Source organism: Acanthopagrus latus, chromosome 4, assembly GCF_904848185.1.
Source record: "Acanthopagrus latus isolate v.2019 chromosome 4, fAcaLat1.1, whole genome shotgun sequence".
Classification (NCBI taxonomy): domain Eukaryota; kingdom Metazoa; phylum Chordata; class Actinopteri; order Spariformes; family Sparidae; genus Acanthopagrus; species Acanthopagrus latus.
In genome coordinates this window covers 24,603,556-24,630,375 of record NC_051042.1, presented here as the reverse complement: position 1 = coordinate 24,630,375, position 26,820 = coordinate 24,603,556, and the positions used below count along the sequence as shown (strand labels likewise).

Sequence of the window (26,820 nt, the reverse complement as noted above, 5' to 3'; positions counted from 1 at the left end):
AACCAAGCTAACTAGCTCATTGCAGATACAGTTAGCTGGAGTTATGACTTACTCTGGTGATACACAGCCCCCAATTGGTTTGGAGTATGAATCTAGCACACGGCTCCTTCTTACATATTACACCCTTTAATTCCTGAGTCCTTGTTGATTTTGTAATAGTATTTTGTTTAATTGTTCTTGTTTGGGTCGTTCCGACACCAATACCAGTATTGGAAATGCCTCCTATACTGCCAAAAATGCTGAAATCCATATCGGTGAGTAAAGGATCGAAGCACCGATTCAATACCAAGTCAGTGATTTATCAGAAATGAGACCCTGCTTCTTCCCAGCAGGGTCCCGTAAACCTAAAAACTCAACAGATTTTGTACCGCACGAGAAGATAATACCCATAAACACCAAGCTTGTATAACTTTAAGCACAACCGTAACATATCATCCATATATTAAGGCTTTGGTATCAGATCGACACTCAGCATCAGCTAATGCACCAAGTCAGAGAGGAAAGATGCTCTTGTCCTTGTGCTATTTCCTATCAGGGAACAAGCTCCGAGGACACCAGATCCTACATTTCCCATGATGCATCTTTCATCGTACCCCTCCTGCCTCCTTAGATGCCTTCTTGTCCGTAATGTAAGCAAGTTTGAAACTTCCTTCCAAAACCAAACACAATTATACACAACTGTTGTAATCAACTTAGTATGATGAATTAGTGTAAGATCATGAGTAAGATCAGCAGCGAGCCCCTTTAAAGTTACACATAAGAACACCTGTCGTCTGCATAAAGCACTCTGCCTTGGTCAAGGGCAGCTCAACAGAAGAAATTCCTCCTTCTTTTGTCATGCTACCGACTTTCTGCTCTGTCTCTCATTTTTCCACATAAAAGACTTGAAGGAGGACAGCAATCAAACCGGTTTTTCCCAGCCGCCGGTGCGCCTCACCCCTATGCGCCACACATGTCTCGCGACGACAACAGCAGCCTTCCTTTCAGTCTCCCTTTTTTCGACGGGTGACCAACATCGTGTTCACAGTGTCAGCTTACTGCTTTTCCACTGTCAGACTACACCTCGAGAAAGAAGGCACCAGGTCAGCCTCAGTCCCTATCTGTGTGTTCCCTCCGGGGTGTGTTTATGATTCAAGTTCAGTGACAATCTGCCCTGTATACATAATTCAAGACAAGACTGGGGGAAAGCATGAGGGCCATTTTGATACCCGATGGCACCTGCAGTCACATGTGTCGGTGTTGTGTCCACAGATTTGTTTTTTTTGTCTTTACCCTTTAAATCCCGCTCCTTTCAAACATCCATCTTCTTTTCTCTCAGCATATCCATATCTAACAAGGTGGCTGCTGTTTTCTGATATCATATCAGATTTCCCCTTCACTGTAGGCTTTAAAGGGTGTGACTTAGTGAGTGAAAGGTTGTGTGGAAAAAAAAAAAAACTTCCTGGACTTTAAGCATTTCCTTTAAACGAAAAGTCTTTGGCGTGAAATGTCAGCAAATTGCTAATGTTGCCTTTGGCTGCTCTGAATTGCATTGTAATGACTAATGCTTTCATGTGAGAGGAGAACTTAATTAGAGCCACCTGTAAGAGTCAAACGTTTTTGCTGAGGGAGACACTGAGGTGCTCTTCCTTCCTTCCTTTTTTCACTGTTTCACTTCATTAAGATTTGGCCAAATGTAATAACAAGTGAGCCAGTGCCTTTTGTTCCTCTTGGGGGGAAACAGTGGGAGCCTCATTATCACGGTAATACCCGGGCAGGGCGGTGATTGGCACATGAATAATGTATTACAGTGGGAGGGGACGGTTTCGGGCTTGACTGTAGTTAGTTGCGTGCGTCACGTTGTGGACTGGAGACATTAGAAGGACATGGTCTGAATGGCTGTCTTCACAGTCACTGGAGGAAGTTTTCATGCACCGAACACCAGGTAATACAAATTTAATGAGTGCTAGCTGGTAAAAATACAGATTAGTTGCTGTCAATTTCTCGCGGAGCTCGAAATAGCGTTTTAACCTATGGAGTTTGGCGCGGTTAGTCCCGCAACATGCTGTATGGATATTTTAAGAAAGTGCATTTTTGATGTTTCGCCTCGCGCGAGTGTGTATTTGCCTGAAGGTCTTTGAATGTATTGTGACATTTCACGCTCACCGTGAGTTTGGGTCTATTTCGGCTCGTGTTTGTAATAAATAAATAAATAAATGTGTTTTTCTAGAGAGTTATGTTAAATAAAAGCTAAATATCCTTGTTTGTGATACACAATGTTTTGTGCCGCCATTGTAATCAGTGAATTTATTGTAGATTGAGTTTGAGTTTTGGTTACAGTCTATAATGTGTGATTAATCAAGCTTATTATATCATTTTTTTTATTTATTCATAACAGTCCAGATATAGGAATTAAAACAAAGTTTGGTCATCTTTGACATTTGAGCTCAGCGCCGACTCAGCAGCCTGTGTTTGTGTCCTAAACACAGGTGGAGCAGGTGATTTACGCGTGCGTTTGTTTTCGCGCATAAAGGGCCTCTGTAAACTAAACATCACACAGGATGTGAGGGTTCAAATCCATATGGGCCAATAGCCTACCGTGTTCAGATTGCGTCCCGAGGGCTTGATCGGTTAAAATCTGGCCGGTCTCAGCATGTCAGAGGAATGAAGGTATCTGCCACAGGCTGTTAACGACCCGCTGCTTATTGCTCTGATGTGCCTGGAAGAATCAGTCCTGAACATTTTAATGGTGTGAAACCCGGAGCCAGTCCTGTTGGTGATGTTGCTGTGCAGCTCAGGTTAGGAGGTGTTCATATTTATCCCCTTGTGTTGACGGCGCTGCTCCCTCTGCGATTATTTACCTCCACTGATGTGTGCAAACACACTGCTCACTGTTATGCTTGGCTGAGGTATGAGGTCAGTCCCCTCTTGCATCCTGCAGTCTATCTGCTGGAGTTTTTTTTTTCTTTTTTTTTCTGAATAAAGGGCAGCAATTGTAAAGATAAAGAAGTCTGGCGTCAGTTATACAAACTGGGCTCAAATCTCAGCCTGGCGAAAGCAACGTGAGGTGACAGAGCCCAGCCGGGTTCCCAGGATATTTCTGCCCTCCACCTGACTTCTATTCTTTTTTTCCCTTCCTTTTTTTCCTTTTAAACAAGCATTAAGGGATATTGATAATGATAAGATCCGGATTTATTGTGTGACTGCTAATCCAGGGACCCCTGATGGGATTTCCCAGATGGCCCCTTCCCTAGAACTCCTAAATACAAGGATTTCATTCTGGTAATGCAGTTTCTCTCTCCTACTGAAAGAGTATATAATAATCCTGTGCTGGTATGCATTTTTAAAGTGAGTTTTGTGTTATTTAGACCAACATGTTCCAACATGTACTTTAAAGACACACTATGTAGTTTTGGGAGATACCTTCATTGTTATTCAGCACATTCATTTTGTATGCCTGAACAAACTAAATTAACAAGCTCTCTTCCGTTTTCATTAAGGACCTTAAAGGATAACACAGTCTCGTACTTTGTTTATATTTGGCAGACCCTGCCATCTGTCTAACTTCAAACAGGGGAACTGATGTTCCTCTGAGAACAGCTTGTTCATTCAGTCACAAAAAATAGATATCTGAGTTTGTATAATTACCTCATTGATACTGTAGCATTAAAATTCAGTGTTTTGTATTTCTTCCTCGGAAATATGTAGTGCCCCTTCAGAGAAATGTTTTTACTCATTTAATCATCAACCTGAATTATTTTATGCACACAAGCTGCTGAAAGTTGTTCTTCCTCTAACAGCTGCAGCGGCCCCATGTTGTTCTTCCCTGATATGCAAATCCCCCAGTTCAGGACAGCTTCTTCTCGACCAGAGGGAGACACAGTTTGACATAGATGTATCTCATTAATCAGCAGATCACCGAGAAATCAGCCACGCGCGCGCACACACACACACACACACACACACACACACACACACACACACACACCTCTGCCTCTAGTCTACATGTTGTATTTTTCGAAAAAAACGAGTGGGCGAACATCTGCTGGCTTGCTGCTGCTGCACTCATCCAGAGTGTTTTTTGTGTGTCGAGTTTTACAGATGGGTCAGTAGTGGTATTTGTCATGTGCTGTTATCACAACACGGACCCTGCTGCTGCTGACAGCGCCTGATTTACGGCCCCTGGCCGCAGGGAGCCTCTCAGATCTTCCCCTGACATTTGCTCAGCGGGCTTTAAATGTTTCCTGTTGTGAGATGAAGGCCACGCTAACATCTCAATATGGCCACAGACGCTTTCTTTCAGTGGCACAAGACTTGAGATAAGATGTGCTGAGAAACTGCCTGATGGAGTGTTGAACGTGTCAGTGTCTGGCCGCGTGAATCATCTTCTGATATGTGTGCATATGCCAGCAGCAATGCAGCCGGTCCAGTGGAAAACACAACAGCAACCTATCAGGACATCTCTTGTGCGGGAGGGCTCACAGTATGATCATTGTGTCTGTTTCCTTGTGCGTATGTGATCAAGCGTGGAGGCCCGCGCAGACAGATTGCATCGGGTGTCTGTTCTGATGAGAAAATCAGGCACAGGCGATTCTCTTTGTTCTTCCTAATGTCATTAAGCCACGCTGGCAGACTGCAGCATCTGATTATTAGCTGTTAATCATCTGTTAAGTGAATTTACATGAGAGCTTTTGAACATTTTGTTCACAAGTATGGCTCAGAGGAAGGTTTGGGTTTGGCCGCTGCACCCCTGTGAGACGCATCGATCTTGGACCATGTGCTGTTAACACCCACATGCGTCGAGCTGAAACCAGATTCTGATGCTGTGAACTGACGCAGGGGAGAGGGAGTGTGTGCGTTTTCCCACAAAGACAGAAAGTGCAATTCCCTGTGGTTTTCTGAGAAAGTGCTCGGACAATGGACAATACCGAGAACGTCAAGTGTGGAATAATAAGTGGTCAACAAAAAGACTTGTGTTCAGGAAGAGTCAAGGAAGCTTTTTAGCGCGCTTTTAAATCATCTGGATGAAAAAAATGGAGCAAAACCATATGCAGTTTTTTAGGGATGACGCTCGAATATCAAACACTTGTGACAGAGGCAGAATATTTTACAGTAAACTTTATTAACTAAAATAACGTCAGTGCATTGAAAGAGTAAAGTTTCATTTACATTTCATATTATTTCATGGTCAGTATCGATAACATATATGCTAATAATGATGTATCTGTTATGGGTCAATAGCAGCCAATAATCAGCTGATATATCAGTTGGGGGTCTAGAAAAAGCATTTTGTTTCTTTCTGATTACAACTTCTTAATTATTTATGCAGGTGAGTGTATTATACGTACATAATTAATAGCTGACTCTGTAAAATGTTAGAAAGTAGTTTGCCACCACAATTTCCCAGAGCCAAAGGTGGATGTCTGCAAATTGCTTGTTTAATCTGCCCAACAGTCTGACAGCCAAAGCCTTTTATTTTCACAATTAATCATTGAGCCCATAAATGTCAAAAAGATAAGATACAAGGCCCAGAGCCTAAAGTGATGGCCACAGTTTGTTCATTTACGTAGTTGAACTAACTGTCCAAAACCCAAAGATCTTCATTTACGAACAAAAGAAGCAAAGAAAAGCAGCAAATCCTGACATGTAAGAAGCCGGAACCAACAAATGTTTGACCAGTTTCCTTTGGAAAAATGACCGGAAAGACTAGATTATCAAAGCGGTTGTCAATTACTTTTCTGTTAACTAATCAGTGCAGCTTTACTTCCAACAAGCAAACTTTTTTGTTGGATAATTGAATTGAACTGCTGAAAAATGTTGATTAGAAAGTAAATAAAAGTGATTAATCAAATAATCTTTTCAGTATCAAGTCAAAAATCCTTTATTGATCCCTAAGAGGAAGTTGATTCTCGTACACAAATATCAAAACATAGAAAGATTTCTATAAGATATAAAGAGAAAAAGCAAGAAAAAATAAAATATACAAACACAGACATATAAAATGGCCATAGAAAGGGTGTGTTAAACTATAGTTAAAAAGCAGATACTAGTGTTGCTCCACATCTGTATCTGTATGTAATACAACAATACTGTTGCTGTAATTAAAATGTGAATCTTGTGAAATGCTATCATTGATGTAAAAGAAGCTCACACCCTGCTTCTCCTGGCGTCCTCCATCCACTGATTCTCTCTCCTCCTTCTCCATCAGAACAAGGCATGGCTGGGAAGCCTTTCCGGGCCACCTACATCTGGGGCAGCATCATCTCCAATCTCCACACTCGCGTGGAGGTCAAGCGCCGGCGCCACAACCTGAAGTCCTACCATGACTGCTTTCTGGGCTCAGAGGCCGTGGACGTGGTGTTGGCGCACATCACCCTGAACCGGTTCTTTGGTGACGAGGCGGTGCCCCGCTACAAGGCCATCCGCCTCTGTCAGGCCCTGATGGACTCTAGGGTGTTTGAGCCGGTGGGCGTCAAAGTTTTTGGGAAGGAGAAGAAGCGAGCCACATTTGAGGACAGTAGCTGCAGTCTGTACAGGTTCCTCAGCCCAACGACCAGCTCATCATCATCAACATCGCTGAACAACGCAAACTCATACTCCACCAGCACCATCGAGAGCGGCTATGACTCACCTAGCATGAACAGGAACAAGAACAGCTACAGTCCGACTTGTGAGAGGTACAGACTCGTGTCACAACACCTTCACATTGAATTTTTGATTTGCTTTGTTCTCCTTCCTCCAGAGCTAATCCAAAATCCGGCATCATTTAAGACTAGGTGCTTCTGAAAACTAGTGAGGCATGACCTGAGACTCTTGAAGTCCCATCATGCATTCATGTAATTTTACCAATGTGACAGTCAGTTGAAATACAAGCATTAAATTGAAAAAAAAAAATTGAAAGTTGGTATGGAAGTAAGTGGAACAGGGTTCACACATCCTGGAAATACTTCATTCTCGAGGTTTGAAAAGTTATGACATCTACGTACTGTACCGTATGTTGCAGAGATATCTCCGCTAGTTAGCATGCTAACCAGATTGCTCCAGCCTGTTCTGGTCAAAGCTTCCGTGCAAGAGGCATCAATATCAACGCTTTCCCCAGTGGTCTGAGCTCCCAGTCCAGACCGCTACCTGCAAAGCTAACTGAGCTAACTGGCTAATAGCAGATAAGCAGCTAGCAGTTACTCTAGTGATTTGCTGCAAAGTAAAAAGTATATAAGTCACTGGAAAAGCATGAAAATGTACCTCAATGATGCTTGGAAAGAGCTTGAAAATGACAATGAAAAGGGTGTAGGAAGAGGTGAAACAGACAGAAACCCACTGAGATACTCACTACAACACATTTTACTCACTTTCTTAAACAAATGTATCAATACCAAGACTCATGTCTGTCAGCCAGTATGAAGCAACTACTAGCAGCTAGCTAGGTTAACTTAGCAGACTGGAAACGGCTAGCTTAACTCTGTTCAAAAAGGTTAAAAATATCTGCCAAGCATCACCTTTAAAGTGAATCAATTAACATGTTATATGTTGTTTGTTCACAACACATAGACTGAAGTGAAAATGACAAGTTGTTTTAGGCAAAAAAAAATTACATTTCTGACTATTTTTGGACTGTTGTAACTTCCTGTGGTTTCTGTTTGCTGGCGGGCATACTCATTGTGATGAGAGGACTTATAGTGATGAGAAGTTACTGAGTCACAGTCAAGAAATAACCACTACTTGAGAAAAGCCACAATGTGCATTTTTTAAAGTAAAATTCTTTTAGTAAATTTTGTTACAGATGTAAGCTAGCTGTTCCCTTTCTTTTTCTAGTCCTCAAAATCAGGTCCACTCACATACAGTACCTGCAGTTTGCCTCGGAATCACAACAGTAAGTGGAAATTATGAGGAAAGATTAAAAAAGAAAAAAAAGGAAGGACTTCAAGTCTAGAAGCATAAATAGAAAATCGACGGTAAAATGTGACACAACCTTTGCTGAGCCAACGGTGGTTTCGTAATTTCCGTCCAGACATGACAGTGGTATCGAACATCTCACCTAACTGTCATCAAGAAAGCCAATTAGCGTATTTCTCCTTTATCTATATTCGCTTTGAGGCTGGAGAATTAAATTGTAGGGAGGCTGGTGAACACGTAGACACGACAGGCAGGATGACGCATTGGCCTTGGCACTTTGTGGTGCTGGGACAGTGACGGCACCAGACCGGACCAGAGAGTCCAGACCTGATGTCACTAAAGGGAGATGAAAGATTCAGAGGATCCATGTGCTCTAACAGTTTAAACCAGGCTTTTGTTATTTGCAGCACAGGCCGAGATCATGTAAATAGACAGAAAAAAGAAGCGTCGTGTCCTATTTAATGTTCCTCAGAAAATTGCTCAGTGCTGGAAATTGAGCATTTACTTTGTCTGTTTTGATTTAAAAAAGACCAACATCAACGCAGCTTCAAACCGGCGACTGAATCACAGGCACCAGAGAACAGCCTGGTGCCACGTTTGTTCCTGTAATGAGTCTTTCTTTTTTTTTTTTTCCACCTTTTTCAATCACTTTCACTGATTGCTGTTATTATGTGACTCTTCAGACAAGAGGCGCTGAGCTACTCCACCCACTCCCCTGTAAAGTCAGACAAATCACTGGAGGACGTGCTCGGAAACCTCAACCTGAGCTCCACCATCACCCCTCAGATGATCAACTTAGGCCTATCGCAGGAGCGTAAGTCTTCTCCCATCTGATGAGAATGACGCACAACCCTGTCACGCCACGTATCTGTCTGTCTGTCTGTCTGGGTGTCTCTGACCCCCTGTGGCTTTAACTCTTGTGTTTTCACAGTTGTAGATGAGGTGTGGCACCAGCAGGCGGTGTTCCGGCTGTTGCAGCTGATAGAGCTCCCCCTGTTGGAGAGCTTGTTAGAGGGTAAGGATACGTCACGGCCTCTCCTGCATGGCATGGACAGTGACCCGGACCTGTTGTACACATCAAGCTACCTAGACCGCGAAGTCCTCAAGGCCTTCAGTGAAGCACAGTAAGTTCTCTAAAGCCTTTATTGCTGCATAGTCCTCTATAACAGTTACTTCACTTCATCAAATATATGTCGATATATATAACATATATAATTTTGATACTTTAAGTATTTTCTGTTGCTGATACTTATATACTCGTACTTAAAGGTCCCAAATTATGCCAATTTTCTACCAGAAAGTGTTTACATAAATTAATGGTGAAAAAACATGATTTTTCTTATGGTGTCCATTGCTGCAGCACCTCTATTCATCCTCCATCTGAACGCTCCATTTTAGAGCTAGTCTGCTCTGACAGGTCAACTCTCACAGGCGTGAGCAGCACCATGTTTCCTCATCAGCTCAGCTGGTGATTTTGCAACCTCGGTCATGCTGAAGCCGGTGATTGTACAGTTGTGACATCACAACTTTACGGAATACCTATGAAGGCGCAGTTTCAGAATATGGGCTTTAAGAATTACTCGGTGCATTTGGATACTTTGAAAGTATTTACATGCCATCTAGGCCTGCTTTATAATCAAAGAACATCGATGGCTGACTTTCTATAATTTGGGACCCAGCACCGTAAAGTAAATGTGCGGTGGCCCCCTGCAACTATCCTTGAGTGGGCCCCTATTAAAAACATTTTTTTATTTCTAAGGGTTGTCAGGGTGGGCGGCAGTCTGCAGTCTGCAACATGTGTAGAGACTCTTTACACCTGGTATTATCACCTTATTTATTACCTTTGTGATCAGATGAAAAGTGGACAGCTCTGAGTACATCTGTTCACACAGGCATTAAAATGCGTCTCCACAGACCACTTGGATCTCACTTCCCCACTGATAAGCAAATGCAACACGCACATCATGTCGAGACTGGTGGGACAGAATTGTAGATGGTAAATTTACTGACAAAAACTTGCTAGATAACACACATTTAAACACTTTTTTTTCCATGTGGGAAAACTGCGACTGCTGCCACACATAAACACACACATCATTAGTGCGCGCGGCTGGTAATGATGCCAGGAGCTGTCTGTTACACTGTCCATGGTCCTGCACATTTGACTCCTCCTCATTACTCATTGTCACAGAGTGCAGGATCTCATAATCAAAGTTACTGTAACAAGCCCACTCAGATCATTACACAACTGTACTGTGAGGACAAAACAAGCTTTTCCCTTACAGCCAAATTATTTTTATTTCAAATCACTTAATCAAACAGATCAATAAATTGTCAAATGTGAATGTACGTTCACAGGACAACATCTTTTATTACAGGCTTGCAGGCGAGTATACATGCTTTGATCTTTTGGCGTATCAATGAGCAAAATCCCATCCCACCCTCTTCAAGTCCAGACTGTTTGCGGGTTTATTTTCAGTACTCAGTATGGCCAGCCCCGACAGTCTCTCCTGTGCCATTCTCAGATATGTCTTAATTAGTTTAAGTTTTGAGAAGGATCTTTCGGCACTTGAGACAATTACAATTACGAATGCGCCTCTAAATGAAAGGACTTGTTCTGTAAAATCCGCAGATAAGACATCTATGTATTGGTCTGCTAAAGCACTTGATGATGTATACAGTTCACCATCAGATTTTAGCAAAAGTTCTTGTGGGCGTTAAAAAAACCCCCAAACCTCCATGCCACCTCTTGCATGCCCTGAAACCTGTGTGTTACCTGCGCAATGGTTAGACTAGTGTCTAGAGCTGCATAAAATACTGACACTTTGAAGTGCTCCTCAGTATTTGATAGGCCTCACGGAGGCTGCGGGTGTATACTTTACAGCCCAGATGGGACCTAGGACTTTATTCAAATGTTTTCATAGTACAGTGTTGCTGTTTCTACTTAGATAAATCATCATGATGAAAGTGTTAAGCCTGCTCGCTGTGTCTTTGCCTGGAACTGACCAAATCCCCATTTTCTTACGGGAGACAGTGGGGGTCAAGAGCTTGTGCGACCTCCTTTCTATCTCTCCCTCTCTGAGTTGCTCCGCTCTGACCAATCTGTCGGCTGTGTTTAAAATCATTACCCTCCCCCTCTCCCTCAGGGCTGATGAGTGGATGTCAGGGGCAGTGGACTGTCTAGAGTTTCTGCCTGACGAGCTGGTGGTGGAGGTCAGTCGAGGTTTGTCTGGCTGCACTGACGACCTGCCTCAGTGTAAGCGGCTGCTCTACGAGGTCCTGGCTCAGCATTACAGGCACACACAACAGCCGCCTCTGCTCAGCAACCACATTTTCGAAATCTACTCTGGCATCTCGGAGCTACTCGGTAAGACATGGAGCCATCAGACCTCTTTGATATCCTGTTTTATGGTGATGCATGAAGGCAGGCTGCAGAAATGTCGCCGCCCGTGCCAGTTACATCACAAAAGCTGCTTTCCTCGAACTCACCGTCTTCATTCCTGTATCTTCTGTGGTGTATTCACAGTGAACGGCAAGCAAGAGCAAGCTCTGGAGACTCTGCAGCTGAGCCTGAAGCTGCAGGACTCTCGCAGCAGGGAGGAGCTACGCCGACTCCTAAGATTCATGGCCATCGCAGCCAAACCGCAGGAGGTCAAACTGCACAAGGAGGTGAGGGCTTTTTGTGCGCCTCATGCTTCTCATGTGTATCGGCTGATGTATATTTGATCCTCGCTAACTTCAAATAATTCTCTGTCAGATTGAGAACAGAATGGCGGTGAAAAGGTCGTTCTCCAGTGCCATCGTCTATAGCCGAAGACTCTCCAAAGGAAAGGTGGACCTGATGGTGCTGTTCATGATGGACCACCACTGTGATCTCTTCAAAGTGAGTGTTCTTGATTTGTCGCTTTGCCAGTGTGTATACCTGTGTGTGTGTCCGATCATCCAATCATCCAATCACTTTAGTCATAGTATCAATATGATGACTTAATGATATTAAAAATAAAAAGGTAGAGAGAAACTTAATATCTTTTTCTGTTGTCTTTTCCACCAGATACCCGTTTCTTTGCACAAGATGGTCAGTGACAGAATAATGAACATAATGAAAGGGAAGGATCCAGATGTGGTAACAGGTTGGCAGATGTTCCTTGTATCTTTCCGTCTTCAGACGTTCTGTTTGTTGAAAGGGTAACACCACCAATTTTCTACATTATTAAAGTGTGTTTACAGGTCTCATGGAGTACTGCCGCACATGCAGGAAAAAAAACCGTGGTAAGCCTTTTGTTGCTCCGGAGGAAGCTTGCTGTGATTTGATGAATTGCCTTAAGAGACATCACTCAGTGGCTAAGTTGCATTGTGGGTAACGTTGGTGACATATTTTGAAAAGCCCTGCTGGATGTATCACAGACAGTCCAAGACAAATGATTAAACACCTTTTTCGTTCCACGGATTCTTGTTCCTTTTCAACCCGCTGCCTACATAACCCACAATGCAACATGGCCATTAACTGCCATCAGTGGAGGCAGTTTTTCAGATTACATGCAGCTTCCTCTGGGGCCACATAAGGCTTTATGCCGCTTTTTTCCACATATGCAGAAGTACTCCCCCAAGACCTGTAAACAGACTTTAATGTGTAAAATTCATTGGCAGAGTTGACCTTTAAATGTTGTTTGTGCAACCTCTGTGGTAAAATTCACCTTTCACTTCAATTCTTTTTCTCCAATCTCTCTTTACAGCAGGATCAACATACTGCACCAGAGTGAGCGCTAAGACCTATTCAGAAAACGCACAAAAAACCACCAAAGAAGAAATTCGGTCGTTGCTCCAGGCAGTCCACGAGAACCCCAAACTCTCCTCCAAAGAGAAGAGGCGGCTGCTGGGGCAGTTCTACAAAGGCCACCCAGAGATTTTTGTTCAATACTTTGGAAATCGATTGTACAGTGTCAACATGGTGTTACAGTGATATTTATTATTTTAACACTTCATGTATTATAATGTAAAAAAAGAGGTAGATGTGAGACCCTAATGTGATGTAAATGATGTGCAGTATAGTAAGTGGATTGTATTTGCTTGTATGCAAATAGTTTAGACTACTGAACAAGAATGTGAATTTTTAAATGTAGAGTCTGAAGTTGTGATATTTAAGGACTTAATTACTTTGATTTCTCAGATGTTTTTCTTTGGTGCAGGACACTAACATGAAAAGTCCCTTTTAGTTATACATGCGACCCTGTTACTTTCCCAGAATGACAGAAAGAACCGAGTGTTCTTACACTTTTTTTTTTTACGTTCTCACCCTGCAATGAGTCTCGATGTCTGTAGCCTATAAGCTCAAGTCTGCATATGGCGTTTTCAATGGATGTATTCTTTGCGCTGGTGCAATAGGAACACTGTTAGCAATAAAGAAATGTGTCTGTTCATGTGGTTGCTCATATACAATGTGATGCACAGTCCAGCTATGTCTGTCTGAGGAGCGGAAATTTGAACCTGGAAATTTGAAAGTCTGATGCCGTGCTGCAGTAAACAGTCGGGAGACATTCATGAGAGTCAGCCCTCTGGGGGTTTTTTTTGTGTGTGTTTGTTGCAGCAAATCAGCAAAACAGATGTTAGTGCTTTTTTTGTTGTTGGAAAACCGTAGCCATGTTTTAGTGGCATCTTCAGGGTTCTGTTTTAAATGAGGTTAATGTACTCCTTCTAATCAGTTGAGGAAATCACTCCCATATTTCCTTGTGACAAAAGCATTCCCAGATCATGTTAAAACCACACACAGCTTGCTTGTATTTTGGCAGTACATAGTAAAATTGTTCAGCATTCATAAAAGGTACAGTCCCCATCCCCTTTTTTTATATTGCAGGAACAAAATGTATGTTATTTAATAAAAAATAAGTGACATCTGGTATGTCAAGCAATTCAACCACTAAACTTAAATAAGATTGGGTTTTTGAGACAATTTGCTTGACTTTGTGTCCATTTACTTGACCACGCACAGGCCGTGCACAAGGCTATCTCTATTTAAAACAGTCACCTCTTTTTTTCAATAGAAAATGGTGTAACTAGGGAATCTCAGGCTGTTTTCTGCTACTGAGAATCCGAGTTAACTAACAAACTTTGTTGAATATTTTTGTGTCTGTTAAATAAAAAAATGTGATGTCTTTCATATTCTGTCATTGTCTATGCTAATGCTTTCATCTCATTAAAAAAATGTGCTTCTGTTCTTTATCAGACGTTTCTCACTGTGCTATGACTATTTTTAGTTGAAATCACTGACTAGAAATTCAAAGCTTACCTAACAAGGGCCAACAAGCAATTATTTCACCTGACACTTTGAGAAAAACAAATTATTCTGAAAAAAAAAAAACATCGTAGACATTATTCTTAAAGACAACCTGTCGCTTGAATTATAAAATTGTTGGTGCGAATGTCAATATAGCAGTCAGACTATAATTAATCTTATTATGCTGCAGTAGAATGGTGTTCAGCATGACATTTTTTTTTTCTGCCACCTACATATGAATAGGCAGAGCTGAGATAGGCTTCCACACATCAGAATAAAGGCTGTGCTGGGCAGCCAGATAAAGATGTTATCAGGCCAATGTGAAAATAAGCACCTGGCTGACACTGAAAGATATTCACTGTGTAAATTTATTTTCAATCAAGAAGAGTCTGTTACATCAGTGAATTGTCTGGACATGTCAGCTTATGCTGTAAAAACAGAATCTAAAAGTCTACGTGGTTAAACGGAAGCGAACACTCTTTTCTTAAATAAAGGCTCCTTAACCTTTCAAGCAAACCCTTCTGTCTTCAATTGATCTGATTAATTGAACAGTGGATTGATCTTTTACGTGTCACGTGCTGCCACCTAGTGGTAACAACAAGGCCAGTGCTATGAAAAAAGCCTTGATAAACGTCCTGTCTTTAAAATAGCAATAAATAATCAGTTATGTCAAATAAAAACACAAATCTGCTTGAAATTCATTTTCACTTTTATTGAAAGGAACTGTGTTTCCTCCAGTTATCTAAAAAAAATCCACTTTGCCATCACTGGAACATCACAAGGCCAAAACTGAGCTGTGTTTCAAAAACAATGGTTGAATTAAAAATTTTGTACAGTATAATGGTCAGTCTTTAAAAATGAAAACTGTTAACAAAAAAAGCCACAGAAACACTCAGGTGCATACTGTACATTTGTCTGTATGTGTGAGCGTGCGCATGTATACTTGTCTTCTGTACAGAGAACCACTGATGTAAAATCTGTCAGACGCACTTAGAAATGGGGACATGTACGTTTACTCCATATGACCACCTGTTCATATGACATTCTTGTGGGGTTCAGTGTTACTTTATCGAATCCTCTTCTGTTGGCGTGCACGGTAGATGTCGTGTATGGGCGGAGCCACGGCTCCTTTGTCGTCCTCCTCGTCAGAATCTGCATTTGGCCTCTTTAGTGACTTGGCAACAGCATGGTTCTCCATGGATCCGTTGCCCTCCCCTCCTGCATCGGGCTGTCTACCAGTGATTAGCTCTACAGCAGCATCAACAGCTACAGAGACGGAAAACACATCAGGAACATGTCAGACAGGGCAGAATGACAGTTTGATACACTCTAACACATTTTATGGAAACTCATCTGGCAGCTGTCAACATGTTTTACTCTGGACAAAAGTGGTCATTTGACAACCCGTCTGAGTGACATTTCCATCACCAGAGTCATGATGCTAACGTGGCTACAAATAGAATTGGTCTGGATTCAGAAAAGCAACTTACTCTCAGGAAGTGTGCATCTCCTGAAACTTTCCATGAGCTCATCCACTTGAACAAAGGGACCCTGCAGCGAGAAACAATCACAGACTCTTTGCTATCGGGTAGGAAAAAACTTTTTTTTTGTCCATTTCCAGTAAATATGAGCACGACAGTATTAAGCTGCTGTAACTCACAGTGAAGCACGTAGGCGGAGGGAGCAGCTTCATTAGGACAACAGCAGCTGGGGGGACTGGGAAAACTCCACCAGGGACCGGGTGTAAACCTGGAGCTGTGGGGAGGAACACAGGCGGCTAACATCAAATATGGATCCTTTTAAGCAGTACATGAAGAAGAAACACTAGTGCAGAGACGTTGCGACAGCAGCTAAGGACTACATACGGGCGAGGTGACGTGGCTGGAAGGGGATCATCTGATTGGTGTCAGGTTTGGGATACTCAGGTTTACGGTCGGCTTCATCCTTTAGTGACGGCGCAGACGGCGCCACAACAGTCTCTGGGAGCATTGCTGCCAGTTTGGCACGAGACACATCCTACAAATGCACAGTAGAAACAGTTTAAATATAAGAGACAACTCTGATCTGTGTAATCTGTCTCTAAGGGCAAAAATACACACCTTGTATCCAAGGGCCTTCAGTTCACTAGCAGAGCAGGGATACAGGTCCATAAACTTGTATCTATCTACTAGCAAGGCTGTTTCTTTGCCCTCGTACTCGTCTTTGAAGGCAGTGAATCGCCTGCGCTCCACCTTCAGAATACTGGCCAGGTCCCCTATGTTGCTCTCAAAGGCCAGGAACCGAGCCCAGACCTCACTGGAGAATATAGAACAAAAATCCTCAGATATGGATCATTACATAAATTACATACAGTACATACATGCAACCTTAGTCAGTACTTGACATTACCCAGACTTTTCTGGAGACAAGCTTCCTGAGGTGAGGACACGTTCAAACAGAACCCTGGTGTTGTTGTCCTCTGGAGAGACGCAGTGGAAGAAGAAAAGAAGAAAAACAAATTCTGCTTAGATTGCTGAATTTGTGGTAAAAAAAATAACAACAGATTTTCTATATTCTGTGCATTAACACTGTATCTTATTATACACAACCTACCATTAAGGTGTGAGAGGTAATCAATATATGCCAGTATATACTCTGGAATGTCGCCATATTTCTTTAAACCGAGCTCGAAAATCTTGAAGGCCACCGATTTATCCTGTGTGGGGGGAAATAAAAGTATGTTTGTAATATCAATTTCAGCCACACCGTACATATATTTAACATACAATGATGTTTACTTACCTTGCTGCAGTAGTACTCCATCAGTGCTGCCGTCACGTACACATGGTGACGCGTGCGTACATCCTCTCTGGCCTTTTTGAAGATAGTGCGACCTGATTTAATCCCCTCAGCCCTCCTGGCAAACTTCATGTACTGAATGTAGACCAGTGTGGGGTCAATGTCCTCAATGGCCAGCAGTTTGTTATAGATGCTGTGGACCTTCTCGTACTTCATGCGACTCTACAAGAGAAAAGATATACTCTGATCAGTCCCTGAGAGGGTCGATGACAGTTTGTTTCAAAGGCAGCTGAACACTCACTTCTTCATAGTCTGCAAACGAAAAGTACAGCAGCATGTTCTTCTTCAGAAGCGTCCCGATGGCACGTTCGTAGATGTTAGCTGCCTCGTCGCTAAACAACTTGGAATTATTCATATCCTGAGAGAAAAAGACGAGGGATTTGAAGAATTAGACAGTTTTGAGCAGAAGTTGCTGAATACCCAACAGATTTTTGACTGTTTCACATCAAATTAAGAATCTGAAAGGTGTCCTCTCTTACCCCTTTCTCTGCTAGTAGTTTGCTAGACTGCTCTAGGTACTGTGCCGCCTCATACCATATGTCAGGATGGTGACCCAGCACCAGCAGGCACTGCTCGTAGGCAAACATCACTGCAACACGGAAAACAATAGACTGAAACTCATAAAACCATTATCAGTGCATCTTAACCAGGGATGCATGAAAATGTTGGTGGGCCATGGGCCAAGAGCACACATCTACTGTACTGTATGTCAAGATGAGAAATGGTGGATTCCAAGTTAACTGACTGACTTCCTGCACAAAGTTCTCTCACTCTGCCATCATGCTCAGATTATGAAAAGCCGTAAATAATAAGAGATCTTATATATTTAAAGAACATTGTTTTCCTCACAAAAATAATAAACAGCCCAAAAAACACTTTATATTTTCTTTCTTAAAATATCTGAACTTAAACTTATAGTGGTCCACTTTTGGCAGCCCTGGCCTAAACCTTGAGTGACAGGTAAATGTCAGCATACGCCCTCTAGTGGCTGCTTTCATACAAGAGAATATTTTCATACATTATGGATAAGTTTATGAAATTTGTGAACCAGTATCATTACTGGAATCACATCCCTTTGAGACAAATATTCACATATTAGGGCAAAACGTTTCCTTGCTAATCATCACCTCTCTTTGTGATGAGGGTCTGGTCTTCTGTGCGCAGTGGGTTGCTTTTTTCCCACTGGATGTACTTCTTCCACATTTCTACCTGTTGGGCTTCCTGGGGGGAGTTCTGGGGGGGTACTGAGGGTGCATTCCGGTCCAGCCCCTTCATCACAGTCTCATACTCCTGAATTACTCAAGCAGAATCATCTCAATTAGTTTACAAAAACAAGAGTTTTTGTGATGCATCAGAAAGATTCAAAACAGATCCGTGACACCCATCTCACCTTCGCCACTCTCCTGGCATTCATGTAGTCTCTACTTCTATCCTCGATCATCTTTTTGGCCAAGTGTACATTTATTCCCTGTTCACAAAACAAGACAGGTCAGTCTTTTAACAGCTCAAATTCCATATGGGCAAATGAAAAGTATGTAGGTGGACAGATAAAGGCTGGTGGCCTGCGTGGGTCACTCACTTCTTCATATTTGCTATAATCTCTCCACAGCTGCTCGATATTGATCATGGGGTTCACGCAGCCTCTCTGGTAGACCCTCCGTACTGCTGTGATCCGCTGGTTCTCTGCGTATGAGCCTACAGCCTCACTGATGGAACATAAAACTTGTTAAAACTTGATGGAAAAAATGTCAATGTCACTGTCATTTACACTTTGGTGAACAAAGTTTGTGAGGTTGCACAGTATAACAAGAAAGTGAAACACTTACACTCCTTTGAGGAAATTGATGTAGTCCACCCAGATCTGGTAGAGGAGAGAAAAGCTATTAGGTGATGGTAGTTACCAGAGATGTATACAGATTCAAAAATATAGTTCAGATCTGTGTACCTGATAAGACATTATTTCCATGCCGATTTTATCCAGGGCAAAGTCATACGCCTGGGCCATCTTTTCTCTGAGGGTTAGAGAGTAAATGTATGAAGTAAACTGTAGATTTAAAAAGGTGCAACATGCACCGAACACTGTGCAGCACGCTCCCTTACTTGTAGCTGGGCAGCTTCCCTTTGGTCTCCCGAACATATGAGAGGTAGCATTTCCACAGGTCGATGTGCAAGACTTTCATTAGGCATCTCTGAAACAACTACAGAGGCAGGGACACAAGGAGATAACTGTTATAGAAACACAAGTAAATCTTTAGTAGGTACTGAGAATATTCTACAAGACACCCACCCATCTGGTGTTACAAGGATTTGTTTTTTTATAAATCCACGCTCAAAATAGTATGTGATCTTTGGTGTCATATCCCCAGTAAAGGGATAATCAACAAAAGCAGTTTTTACTTTACTTTAGCTCTTTTGGGGGAGTTTCAGGTTTTACTCAACACTTAAGTTATCCTGCTTCATTAGGCAGGCCCCCAGATTTGGCCCACCTCTCAGTCAACTCCTCCAGACTCAAACAAAAGCACCACAGTTTGAACTAGTGTGAGGGACATGTGTCACGGTGTGCAAAAACCGACATTCAGACAAAAACTGAACAGGATGCACTATCATCATTTATTTGAAAGAAAACCAGTGACCATCAGACAAACAAAAATCAATTCAAGACCAATACAGAGATGAATGTCATCAACAGAAATAGATCACATGATAGTTAAAATCATGGTTTTATATATGTGTGTGTGTATATATATATATATATATATATATATATATATATATATATATATATATATATATATATATATATATATATATAAACTGCAACAAAGAGATAGGACAATATTATTCTTTAATTGATAATAAAGACAAAAAATGACCTTTCACATCCATATTTCAGATGCCCTGTGATACAATGCTGGTTTAAACAGTGTGTTAAATAGCGTGTGCATATCTTAGTGGAAAACACAAGAATCATAACAGTAAAGACAGTCAAGATGACCCAGGTGTCAAAATGACACACGTCAGCTTTCAAGAGTGATGGACACTTACCTTTTCTACCTTGTCATAGTTTTTAGCCTTGATCTGCAAATAAGAGTGTAAATGCAATATTAATTCAAACATCTCCTGTTTTTTTTACAGCTGCAGGAATCATGCACTCATGCAAATGTGATCACTCACACATACACACAGACTAAAGATCAACAAAGTGAAATTCACACAAGAATGACAAACTACTGTTAAAAAGGGGTATTTATTTTCTTTGTAGATTGCGCCACATCACATAAAAAAAAATCCTGACAAAATTTGGGATTGCAGATTTAAATACTAAAGCCAGAGAATACTTTTAAAAAGTGTGCTCCGATTTGAGACATACAGTTTGCCATTTTAAAAACCTCTTCCTCTCACAGCCTTGGTTGAGTGTGTTCCCTTGGTAAACACTGTTGCAGCAATGAGTTTGATATTGCCTCCTGTTGAAGAGCTGAAGCCAGTCTCACAGCTCCCTCCAATACAGACAGGAGAAGGAGAGGCTGTGGTATTAGAACCTCGGGTAAACCTACCCCGTACAACCGTGGTTACACTGATGTGCTCTACGAAACTTACAAAAGCAAAACTAGCCTGGAAAGCAACATAAAGTGAGCGCACATGGCAGGTAAATATCCCAAAGTGAGATGTGCAGCGCTTCGGTGAGTAAAACGTGACACACAGATCACATAACTGGCAGTTCATGTTTAGATGTAATAGTATCCCTGCACAATGAGGATGACAGAATTCTGTCAAAAAAGATTCTCGAATATTAACAAGTAAACCCCGGGTTGGCTGAGGCCAACTGGGATTGTAAAGCAGAAGATTTGACTCCCTCCCTCCCTCCTCTCAACTGTCCACCACTGACTGAATTCACAAAAAACTTCTCTATCATTTCTCTAGATATACACACATGAATGCACAGGTAGTATGTTACATCTGGGGCAACATGCAAATTAACCATCAGAGATTAAAAAATAGTTAATTCAGGTAATTGATGCCATTTTAAGACCAAAGCGATGCAACATGTCTTGGTGTTGCATGCAATGCACACCAATGGCACAGCATTAAAACGTAAAAATTAAGGACATGTACATTTTCTAGGAAAATAGTCTCCTCCGGCTGTGTTCTTTGTAAACCAGTGTAGTGCACAGCAACTGCAGTTTAGACTGCCTTTGGGGTATCTTCCCTAAAAACAGGACTGACCTACATTACTGGCTTATTCCAGGCATGACAACAGCACATCCGACACACTAAGCTTCCCACCTTAATTACAATAAACGGCACAAAGCAACACGGAAAATCTAGTGAGAAAAAGAAAGAGACAACGGTGAGATGCGTAGATAATGCATCAACCCATGACGTTTATTTTTAGCCTGGAAGTACATTAATTCACCAACAAAATCTGACATTATGCTTTTGGAAATTATTCCATTTAACTTTCTTGGAATATATTCCTTTTGTGGTTTTGCTTTTCAGGATATATAACATTTGACTAACAACAGGTTTTCCCTGTGTTTCCCTGAGATAGATCACCTAAATAATGTATTGCATTCAGCAAGTTTCTAGATGCTCCTCCTGGGGGCGGGGGGACGTTTCCACATGGCTATTGATTGCTTTGATGTCTTCAGTATTTGGTAACATAACAGCCTCATGAGGCTCTACTAAAGATCACTGCAGAAACACCTTTAATATTAGAAAACATCAATCCAGTTTTCAATGTACTGAATGTTAATGAGTCCCCACATTGCACTAGCGAGCTGGAAATAGCGTGCTAATTACACACTCCTGCTGTGAACACACAGAAAAATAAATTAGACTTCAAGGTGACTAAAGGTCTGCAAGTGTTTTAGTTCCTGCTGGTATCTCATCATAGAACATTCCGCCCAATATTTAATGAGAGTGCTCAAAAGTATCCTAAAAAAAACAAACTGACTGACAGTCTAGAGAAGTTAGCCTCAATTACCTCCAGCAGAGACAACTCGTGTTGGCAAATCTAGACACAGGGGCATATTTGCTTATGCTCTGCAGGGTGTTTCAGTGAATTTAATGTGTGATTTAATCCCAGGAGAGCTCGAATTCCCTGAAAGAGGGATTTAAAAAGATGTGAGCGGTTAAAAGACATGGAAGGATTTGCCTACTGTGCAACTTTTTAGAAATGAGGACTCTGTTAAATCTCAAGAGAACCGAACTCACACATGCAAGAGGATACGCTGTGCTTTTTAATTTAAATATTTCATATTCTATGGCAAAAAAAAAAGTGCAGAATATGGAGAATTTCACAAAATTAGGTTTTGTGAGGCTGTGGGGTGTTTTTCTAAGTTGGTTGAGTAAGTTTATAGTTCCTTTACAAGAGGGGGATAAAAGCTCATCCACATACTTACCAAATAAGGTCTTTAGACTATGAATAGCAAATGAGTTGCAAGCTATTAAAATATAATGCTAATACGAGCCTAAGATTAAGTCTAATTTTAGAACTCACTGCCTGCCTCTTATACTGTAACACATAAAATATCATGCTAATTCAACTTTCCAGCGTCAGTAGACGGAAACCATCTATGCAAAACTCTTTATGAAGATTTAACAAACTAGGATCCTAGACTGTTTTGGGCTGAACTGTGGTTTGGAGTTTAGTGGGGAGAGTTGATAGGTTAATAATAAATAGGTGAAAATTGAAATTTGCGAAAAGTAAGTTGTAATTTCTTCATTTCATTTCAAAGGACTGACTTCTTAGTTACACTTAAATACAATAACCCATCAGCACATTTGTAACATTTCACAATAAAACATCAGCCTCAATTATTAGATTTTCTTTATTTCTTATGCAACTGTTAAAGGATAAATCAAGACAGAAATGAAAATTCAGTAATTATATGTAGTCTGATGAAAAGTTGGGGAAGTTTTTGAAGTCGACACAATCTCAAAATTCTGTAACGTCACAGCATACAGCATTCTTCCAAATAACTAAAGTAAATGGTTACTTGTTTTAAAAGACACTGAAATCTAAACAAATTACCTCTATTAATAGATCACTCTAAAAGATCCCAAATTGTTTTAAAAAGACAATATGTATACTCGTAACTTGGTCATACGTATCTTTACAAATTAATGTGGGGTAATTTTGGGGTTTCGGAAGATGATGCTGTCTCTGCCTGTGTTTTTTAAAGTTCCAAAACAAGTCGCCATCTATTTCAGTTATTCAGGAGAATGCTGCAATGTTGTTCTGCTGTGAGGATTCAGAAATGTTTCACAAGCGAAGAAACTTCAACCGACTTTCCATCAGCATGAAGTTGATTAGATAATGATGGACTTTTCATTTTTGGGTGAATTTATCCTTTAACGGTGAGTTAACCCACTAGCGCAGTCATCTGGATTCTAGTAAATATATGTACACTTGGCTCTTCAGTTAACCCCCCATACACTCTTCAGATAATGTATTTCTTCCACCCGCCAACCAAGAGTCCCAAGTTGCACCTATGACAATTTTAGATTTAATTAAAAAAAATAAAAAAAAATAAATAAACCTATTTTCCTAAAAAACATTAAAAAAAAATAAAGAAAAAATGTTAGGTTTTTTTGTTTTTGTTTTTTTAAATCTACTTCAGATATTTCTATGATTTTATGTTGTAGTAGCCACTCTGCTCTAGGTGTTTTATGTTGTTGCTGGCTGCCATCTTTGTTAGAAGGGGTGATATATTAGCAGTGTGGAGACATACACTGTTGCATTACTGGCAAGAGTACAGTTAGTGCCATCTGTGGGTTAAGCAGAATTATCAAGGCGTGTTCCTGAGAAGCCTAGTCCATTTGGAAAAGGCAGTAATGTATTCTTTTCCCATTTCATAACATAAATGGCAGTTTCACGGAATATCACTCCAGGCCTTTCGTTGCACTGGGTAATGCAAGTTGGTATGTACCGGGGGGTGGGGATATGGGGAGAGAGGGAGGGGCCAGGGGTAGCAACCTCACAGCAACAAACCACAAACACTAAGTCCTCAACATACAGCAACATTCAGTTCACAGCAGTGAGGTGATTACTTTCCAGAACTACACACGCACACACTGCACTTTAATCTGGAAACTAAGTAATGATGGTTGATAATGCTGTGCAAGTTTGTGCAAGCAATGTGTTTAATGCCAATTTCAGTAGTCATCTGCTGAAGTGAAGGGCATCATAAAATGCACCTCGCCAGGTTAGCAAAAAATGATTACATGTAAGGGAAAATGAATCATCCTACCAGTTGCTGATTGCATAATAGCAAAGCCTGTAGATGGCATCAAGGCAAATGGGTCAGTGGTCACATGTTCAGGAGGAGTGGGGAGAAATGTCTCAAGGAAAGAATGGGCCACACAATCAAAATATTTGTTTATAAAATTACCCGAAAGAAATGACACAGGAGGCAATAAATTGACACGACAAGTGAATAAAAGGCTAATGCACTCCAATACCATTAAAATAGTTTTAATACTGTTGCAGACCAAACATGCAACAAATGCATTTTACCCCATTTAAATATGACGCAGTAGAGAATATGTATTTTTTAAATTCTGGGAACATAGGAAGAAGTTCTGAAAAAGAAATGTTAGAGCTAATTTCCCCTTTGTTTGTGTTTAAAGGCACAATTCTTAATCAGTTGAGCTAGAGCCTCATAAAATAAGTGTTTTCCATCATTCTACCTTTATGTTCAATCCAGGTCCATCATTGTGAAGGATGTTCTTCCGCAGATGCTTTCAACAGCAAAAACGTCTTTATTCATTACTCTGATGATGAACACTATACAGGTTAGGGCTAACCCAGGTCTAGTGAATCAAAACAAGAATTGTGACTTTAAACGTTGTTGAAGTAAGAGACATTTTGTTTGTGTGAATATCACATTGTTGATCATGTCAGAAATAAATCCCAGCCATGCACACTAAGGAAAAGAAAAAGTATTAACCTCGGCTTCAATGAATAGTTTCCAGAATCTCCCAGAACTTGGGAACTGTGCGACAAGTCGCTCATATGTCTTCCTCGCTTTATCTATGGGTTGGTTCTAAAGAAGGAGAATTCATTTACATTCAACTCTATTAAGAAACATTATGAAGAAGCAGTCATATGGGAAAAAAAGCCTCAAGTGCTTTGTATTTTAACAGTCTATAACCCCTATGCCCCCCCCCACCCGTTTATCCCAGTTTACTTAACCCCAGGAATGCAACTCTGTGTCACTAAACCTGTGCTTCTCGAATCAGAATGCTCCATGCGTCAAGGTCATATGGGTTTTCTTCCAACTTCTTCTCTGCCTTCTTCACCTTCTCCGGGATATACTCTGCCGCAGCCTGCAATGCAACACAAAGAGCACAAGGGAAGAGAGTTAGGACACTGATCTGACTCGCAGTGCCAAGTGATACTTTTGGCGTGGTGACACATGCAGAGGCCCCATGGCTAGAAATAACTAACGTCCGCTCTTACTATATGCGGATGGATTAAATATTAATTAAAGAGGAACTGAATTCGTAGCCACGCCTCTGCTATGTTGAACAACTGTGACGAACATCAGTCGTGTGGCGGTTTGATAGGTAAATTGCGGTACAAACACTGGACACCGTTTCTCTACTAAATTTCTACCTGTCTCTTTAAAGCTGGCACCGCAAACAAGTACCCAGAATGGTGCATAGTAAAATCAATGCCGAACTGCATGTAACTACACGGTAATATCAAGTTACCTTGCAGGTAATGCTAAGCTAGCTTAACACGTTAATACCAGACAATTAGCCAGTCAATATGGCGTACGACAGGCTAAACTTAGCTTTAAGACAAACCCCTAGATATCGCTGCAGTCCGCGTTATTGTCTAATTCTAGCTAATACAGACGCATGAAAAGTCACAACATAACATACATAACGCCACTGCATCAGAGTTTAGCTGCTAACATTATCCAAGAACAACACACAAGCTAAGCTATGCTAGCGTTTCAGTGAGGGCTAGCTTGCCCCTGAGCAGAACTGCATGTAGCTACCTGGTCGGCTGTTCCCTCGGTGGACATCACTGGAAGAGTACTTTGGGTTAGAAATGCTATATCAGTTGGATATAAGCTCAACTAATGACGATTTGGCAGTTTTAAAAAAACGTCTAAATGCTCGGCATAGCTTCACAGCGGTCGATCACATTATCCTCGAGCAACTAACTGTTCAACGCCAATATCTCAAAATGGCGTGAGAGCAGTGTTCCGCTCCGCCAACAGCAACAACAATAACACTTCCGGCGCAGCGCCCTTCAAACTAAAACATCAATATCTAAAAACACCAACCAGACTGAAAACGTGCAAAAAAATCACCGCGCAGATTATACACTGCAATATACCGCAACATAGCCTTACACTGTTTGTTGTAGTGGGAAAGGAATGGATGCAGCTGGTGGTATGTGCTGAGGTCTACAGTTGCCTGGAATAGACTGGAGTCGCCCATTATTACAAATCAGGTGCATCATTTTGGCAGCCTCATTGGGATTTCTTTTAATTTGGAGCAGACGTTGTGTGCACTTTTATGTGTTATTAGTCTGGCACATGTGCAGAACCTCCCTACTAATTGTTCCGTGTATGTATTAATCTAAGACGCTAAAGATTTAAATACAGATACTGTTTTTATTTAAAGGAGCAAATAATCACAGCGTGTAAATGTTTATGCCTGACAAGCACGTGCCTTCAGGTGACTCATGTGCAACTGGCACACCAAGTTTATAATTTTGACCTATAGGCGGCTTCTCGCAATGGTCATGAGAAAAACAAACAAACAAAAAAACCCCACCAACCCATCATTCCCTATTCGCAAGATGGATGTTTGCAAAT

General features: G+C 41.3%; 2 protein-coding genes across 4 annotated transcripts; one reads left to right on the top strand and one right to left on the bottom strand.

Moving 5' to 3' along the window:
• Nucleotides 1-976: 976 nt before the first annotated feature.
• Nucleotides 977-14,082, top strand: depdc7a (DEP domain containing 7, paralog a). Of its 3 annotated transcripts, none has more exons than XM_037096837.1 (9): nt 977-1,082; nt 6,188-6,656; nt 8,556-8,686; nt 8,804-8,996; nt 11,019-11,239; nt 11,399-11,541; nt 11,630-11,755; nt 11,924-12,002; nt 12,606-14,082. In XM_037096837.1, exons 2-9 carry the CDS (start codon nt 6,196-6,198, stop codon nt 12,830-12,832), a joined length of 1,581 nt encoding a protein of 526 aa, XP_036952732.1. In that variant the 5' UTR covers nt 977-1,082; nt 6,188-6,195; the 3' UTR covers nt 12,833-14,082. The 3 variants fall into 3 exon arrangements, with proteins under 3 accessions (XP_036952732.1, XP_036952731.1, XP_036952730.1); XM_037096836.1 differs by lacking the exon at nt 977-1,082 and adding an exon at nt 1,782-1,924 and having other exon boundaries at nt 12,609-14,082; XM_037096835.1 differs by lacking the exon at nt 977-1,082 and adding an exon at nt 1,782-1,924.
• A 752-nt stretch (nt 14,083-14,834) lies between these two features.
• cstf3 (cleavage stimulation factor, 3' pre-RNA, subunit 3) lies at nt 14,835-26,273 on the bottom strand. The gene is made up of 20 exons (XM_037096063.1): nt 25,993-26,273; nt 25,208-25,312; nt 24,934-25,029; nt 20,027-20,059; nt 19,082-19,179; nt 18,927-18,993; nt 18,808-18,842; nt 18,561-18,687; nt 18,372-18,449; nt 18,109-18,271; nt 17,461-17,570; nt 17,223-17,339; nt 16,925-17,143; nt 16,736-16,838; nt 16,532-16,601; nt 16,243-16,438; nt 16,009-16,159; nt 15,804-15,898; nt 15,634-15,694; nt 14,835-15,409 (listed from the first exon to the last, which is right to left on the bottom strand). The coding sequence occupies exons 1-20, from the start codon at nt 26,017-26,019 to the stop codon at nt 15,210-15,212; spliced, it is 2,151 nt and encodes a 716-aa protein (XP_036951958.1). The 5' UTR covers nt 26,020-26,273; the 3' UTR covers nt 14,835-15,209.
• Nucleotides 26,274-26,820: the final 547 nt, after the last annotated feature.